The 5,959-nt window shown below is 50.7% G+C and overlaps 1 protein-coding gene across 1 annotated transcript; it reads right to left on the bottom strand.

Moving 5' to 3' along the window:
- Positions 1-912: 912 nt before the first annotated feature.
- S1PR4 (sphingosine-1-phosphate receptor 4) lies at positions 913-4,887 on the bottom strand. Its single transcript, XM_069104411.1, has one exon. The coding sequence runs from the start codon at positions 4,743-4,745 to the stop codon at positions 3,618-3,620; it is 1,128 nt and encodes a 375-aa protein (XP_068960512.1). The 5' UTR covers positions 4,746-4,887; the 3' UTR covers positions 913-3,617.
- Positions 4,888-5,959: the final 1,072 nt, after the last annotated feature.

Raw genomic sequence — 5,959 nt, 5'->3', positions numbered from 1 at the left:
ATGTTACAAGAATTTTGTTTTCCTTTTTCTTTTAAATGAGGTGGGGAGTATGAAGGAGAGAAAATAAATGTTTGTTCCTTGAAAATTTACAAAAAAATAAAATATTTTTGGGGAAAAAGATTTCCTTTATATGGCACCCTGTGTTGGACTCTGCAGGAGGTAACAAATTTCAATAGTATTGTGGGGCAGTAGACTGACTCCTGAATTTAGTCAGAAGATCTGAGTTTGAAACCTGTGGGCAAGTGACACACCCCTTCTGGAACTCTGTTTCTTCACTAGATTTATCCCTTACATCTCTAAATATATGACCTTGTATATGTCAAAGGGATCTCAAGGTCCTTTCAACTCTAAAGTCCTAAAGTCTTGGTTAAGGGAGCTCAACGTGCAGTGGAGGAAGCTCAGATCCCATCTGCATGGGTCCTCCCTCTAATGACACCATGTCCTCCTTAATTCCTCCAGAAGGGGCCAATGGATTGGGTGGGGCCTGAGGGGTTCCAATGGAACCTCCACTGAGAACTCTACAGCACTAACCCTTAAGAACATCCAACACTTTTCCATGTTTTCCTCAAAGAACCACAGCTATCTCCCAACCAAGGAGGGGGCCTAACCCTCCCTTCACATTTGTGACCAATGCCATCTCAGACAACTCTCTTGTGTCTGGCATCTCTTTCAGCAAGACTCATCTCATTACCACGATTGGGGTGTTAGCCATTTCCTCCTCAACGGTCACCACTTCTTACCCTCCCACATCCAGCACCAGCCCTAGGCTTCCTGTTTCCAAGGCAATAATGGGTGTGGGGGAAGAGAGAGAGAAAGGGAAGGTGATGTTTCTGGGGCTTCTGAGTCGGGTCTGGGCCTACCCCAAAGGTGGCCTGGAGGTCAAAATCAAGAATGAGTCCTCAGCCATTGTCATTATCAGAACATGTTTATTGACTATTACCTAGGGCTAGTTTCTTCCTAGGAAGGGATCGGATACTCTCAGTTGGAATGGACCTCTGGGACAATTTTGCCCCTTCTACAATATCCCTGACAAATGATCCTCTAGCCTGTTTGAAGACCTCCAGTGATGGCATTCTAGTCTGCCATCTGGATTTTTTTTCATACATACTATGCCTAGAATCTAGGGCCACAGGACATCAAGTTGGGAAAAAACCTTTGAACAAAAAATTCCAGAGCTAAAAGAGACCTTAGAATGTCAGAGTTAAGAGGGATCTTGGAACACAGAAGGTGAGCACTGGGAGGCCCCTTAGAACATGGAATGTCAGAACACTGGCAGGGCCCTTAGAATATGGAATATCAGAGCACTGGGAGGGCCCTTAGAATGTCAAAGTTGGGAAGGCTCTTAGAACATGGAATATCAGAGCAGTGGGAGGGCCCTTAGAACATGGAATGTCAGAATTGGGAGGGCCCTTAGAACATGGGAGTGTCAGAGTTGGGAGCTAGGTCTTATAGGTACAATCTTCTCATTTAATAGAGGAGGATACTGAGATTTGCCCAAGATGGTATAGCAAGCTACTGTCTGAGCTGAAACTAGAACCTGTCTCCTAGACTGCCAACCCAAGCCTCCTTCCATTGTTCTAGGAAAATGCAGAAATGAGTCAGCCTGAGGAATGTGGAAAAAAGGAGAGAGGCTGTGGGAACACAAGTCAGAAGAGGTGAGAGGCTACTGTGGGTCCCCAGGGCACAGAGAATGGGACCTCTGCTGACATCTGGGCTCAGAGAGGCCTGTCCCAGGGCTCAGGGCCCTGCCCTTTCCATCTCCCAGCCCCGACTGCCTCAGTTGCCCACTGTCCACCTAGAATGGTTATGGATGGGGCCCTACACCCCATATCTCAGAAAATGGCAGCTACCTTCCCATAGTGACCGGACACTGGCTGACAGTTCCTCTTTAATTTGTGAAAAATAACATGTAAGTGCAAGAAGTAGGGAGGGGTCCATGGGGAGGGGAAGAGGGAAGGCATGAGCCTCAGAGACTGGGAGATGGAGAGAATGACCTTTCTCAATGGTCTCAGGCCAAGGGGCTCAGGGACTGGGAACTTTCAGATGAATTCCCCAGAACTAGAGAGGGGGAGGGGTGATGAAGAGAAGTGAAAAGAGGAGCCTAGAGTTGGTTAAAAAAAAAACAAAACCCAAACATTAAGATCAACGGTTATTTGGAGGGCTCTCACTCAATTCCTCCTTCAAACCTCTCCCCATACACACAATCACATTCTAATACATTATATGTGTATACATATATATATTCTATATATACATACACATATATATTATATGTTATATATATGTGTGTGTGTGTGTATTTCCTGTCTCTGTTACAAATAAGTTCTTTTTTTCTCTGGGCCTCAGTTTCCACATCTGTAAAATAAGAGAATTGGACTAGATCAGTAATTCTTAACCTTTCTTTGTGTACCTGACCCCTTTAGGAGGCAGCCTGGTGAAGCCTATGGACCCTTTCTCAGAAACATGTTTTTAAGTGCATAAAGCAGAAGACATAGGATTATGGAGGATACCAATTATGTTGAAATGCAGTTATCAAAATTTTTTTTTAAAACCACACCCAACAGGTTCACAAGCCCCAGGTCATGATCACCTACACTGACGCATCTCTGAGGTCCACTGAGTTCTGAACTCTATGATTCTATAAAGTTCATTAAAGTGAACTAAGACACATAACCCATGTCTAATACACCTGTGCCCACCTTCAGACCTTTGGATAATAGGAAGACTGGAATCTCCTTCCCTAGAGATTTCTAAAAACAGAGGGGTGAGAAGTCCCTTTCATCAGAGACACTTTAAGAGCCTTAGAGACAAGGGGATGGACAAGATGACCTCTCTATGTGCTATCATGTCGGGGAGCTCTGGTGACTCTGACATCTACACACATAGACAAATGTCTAGTGCCTTGTTCACATACAACAGCACAGATATGTCCCCAGAACTAATCCCCCTACCTGCCCACACATTTCCAATTTAAATTCCATTGCATTCCATTTAATCCATTCTCCAGGGCCCATGTACACGGGGCTCCCTGTCCAGTTTAATGGAAGGCTGTGGCCCCTTCTCTGCACTGTCCCCACTAAAACAAGTCAGTCTGCAAGCTGCCCACTCTGCCTGGCCCAGCAGCCTCAACACTGTATGGACTCCTTAGCAATCCTGACCCAAGGAAGAATGAGGCTGGGGTCATCCTAAAAACCTTACCCTTCCTGATCAACCAGAACAGAGAGGTAAGGTGTCCATAGGGGTGTGGAGGGGGAGGCTGCTGCAGGCAAAGAGCCCCAGCCATTCCCTCAGACCCAGAGGTAGAAGATCTTTGCCCTGGGCATCCTGCCAGTGCCCATTGGGGCTGCTGGGCTCTATGGTGTAACATCCTCTTTACCCAAGACATAAGGGCTTTGGCCTCAAGCCCAGGACCCCTACCCCAGATCATTGCCCAAAACCCCTTGCAGGAAACTAGGCAAGGGGGGACAATTCCTGGCACCTCAATCAATAGTTTATGCAGCAAAGGGCATAAAGCCCCACCCCAAACCTGCCCTCCCTTAGGGGGCCACGGTCAGAAGGCAAGAGCAAAAGAGGAGGGGTTTGGGCCTGGAGGCTGGGGGCAGGGGATTCCAGCAGGCTCAGACACTTCGTACACTGGACACGCTGGACAGAGGCTCACGCATCCGGAAGCTGAGAGAACGGGAGGTCCGAAGGCTGTCCCGGGGCCGGAGGGAGCTTTCAGTGGAAGAGACGGAATGGGTCTCCATGGCCCGCACCAGGCAGTCCCCAGGCCCTCGAATACCCAAGCTCAGGCAGCCGGAGCACAGGAATCCCAACACGGCCCGGCACACCTCCCGGCTTCGGAAGGAGTAGATGAGAGGGTTGATGGCCGAGTTGAGCACCGCCAGGGTCAAGATCCAATCCATGCCCCGCAGGTACTCCTGGGCCCAGGCGGCGGTGCCAAAGATGTCGGCCAACAGCAGCCCGAAGAGCGGCCCCCAGCAGAGCAGGAAGGCCACCAGGATCATCAGCACCGTCTGCAGGAGCCGCTGGGCCTTGCAGTGGGCGTGGCCTCGCGAGACCTTCTGCCCATTGGCTCGGACCAAGCGGAAGATGGCGCCATAGAGCAGCATGATGGAGGCCAGGATGAGGCTGAAGATGACCACACAGAAGAGGATGTACCACTTGGAATAGAGGGGCAGCAGGCTGGAGCAGCTGGAGAAGTCACAGGTGCAGTTCCAGCCCAGCAAAGGCAGCAGACCCAGCAGCAACGCCAGCAGCCAGCAGAGGCCGATGAAGCCGCACACGCGGAGCGTCTTGCTGGCGGTGCGGGCCACCACGGGCCGCATCATGGTGGCGAAGCGCTCCACGGCCGTGAAGAGGAGGCTGAAGGTGGACGCCGCCAGAGCCATGAAGAGCAGCCCCTCCCGCAGGAACCAGTCCGTGGGGCTCAGGCGGAAAGTCATGCCGCCGGACAGGACGATGTTGACCAGGTAGGCCACGCCTGTGAGGAGGTCGCTCAGGGTGATGTTGACAATACAGTAGTAGACCCAGCGGCGAGAGCGCATGTGGGTGATGATGGCCACCAGGACCAGCAGGTTCTCCAGGATGATTAGACAGCTGATGGCCACAAAGAGGGTACGGAGCCAGCCTAGGCCCTCTTCAGGTGGTCCCCGAAATTCCAGGCGTCCCGTGTGGTTGTAATGCTGCAGGATGAGGTCCGGGTGCCCAAGGTCCACCAGCTGGTGGCAAAAGGAGAGGTTCATCACCCAGCCTAGGAGCAAACCAGGGGCCACAAGGAAGCTAGGCTATGCTACTCCCCAGGGCCACTCACAGGCAAAGAGAGACCTTGGTGTCTAGGCAGGAGCAGGGTGGAGTGCCCTGCCTGTCTTGAACAGCAAAGAAGACTAGGCCAGGGTTTCCTGTTGTTTGAAATTTCCTGTTATGCAGCAGAGCAGTGCCCCCAAGGGTGAGGCGGAGGGGCAGGGAGGGGCCAGGGCCCCAGCAGGGCCTCCACCCCAGCTGTGGTGGAGGAGTAGCAACTGAGGAGCCCTCGGTGGCGCCCAGGAAGCCTCCCAGATGGGGACTGAAAGCAGGACAGGCTCTGGTTTGGCAGGGGAAGGAGCCCAAGTAAGGCTAAGGTGCTTAGATACCAAGGGAAGCTTGATATCCATGCTCCTTGCAGCCATGCAGTCCTTTCTCAAAGGAAAGAGGGAGGAAAGGGATATGCCTTGGGCATCCTAAAGAATGGAGGCCCTTGGCCATAATTCAGCCGCAGCTTCCCTCCTTAACTCACTCTGTCCAAGGAAGGGCTGTGGTCAAAGGGCAGCCCAGATAGTGGGCTGGAAGCCATGGAAGGGGAATTAGTACACAGGCAGTGCTGATATTTACACACACACACACACCACTGACAATAAACATACACAAGAAACCACCACCTGTGTAGACATTAACAAAAAGGAACAACATAGAAATAGATATACAGATGACGTTGTATACATATACATGTATACATATTGTGTATTGGACATACACATATGCTGAAAAGCAGAAGATAGATGCATCCACCTGGAGACAACACAGAGAGACTAGAAACATTAAAATGCTGGGGGCTGGACATGACCCAGCTAGAAACTGAGTGGGATATTGGATGGGGAAAATTCTTCCCTTTTGACATTCTATCTTCTCTGGCCGAAGGACCCTCCCAACCCTAGCATTCTATGGTCTAAGGGCTCTGTCAGTTTAGACGCTGCCCTCCCAGCTCTGACACTCCATGTTCTAAGGGCTCTCCCAATTATGACATTCTCTGTTTTAAGGGTCCTCCCAGCTCTCACATTCTCTGTTCTAAGAGCCCTCTCAGCTCTGACATTCTCTGTTCTAAGGGCCCTCCCAGCTCTGACATTCTCTGTTCTAAGGACCCTCCCAGCTCTGATATTCTCTGTTCTAAGGGCCCTCCCAGCTCTGACATTCTCTGTTCTAA

The sequence above is a fragment of the Petaurus breviceps genome, unplaced genomic scaffold (genome assembly GCF_028583685.1).
Source record: "Petaurus breviceps papuanus isolate PSGF00001 unplaced genomic scaffold, PetGlider_PUasm1.0 103, whole genome shotgun sequence".
Classification (NCBI taxonomy): Eukaryota; Metazoa; Chordata; class Mammalia; order Diprotodontia; family Petauridae; genus Petaurus; species Petaurus breviceps.
This window is presented reverse-complemented; position numbering and strand designations above follow the sequence as displayed.

Bases quoted from the DNA above. Each gene is read 5' to 3' on its own strand.
- S1PR4 (XM_069104411.1), bottom strand. From the start codon at position 4,745: ATGAACCTCTCCTTTTGCCACCAGCTGGTGGACCTTGGGCACCCGGAC.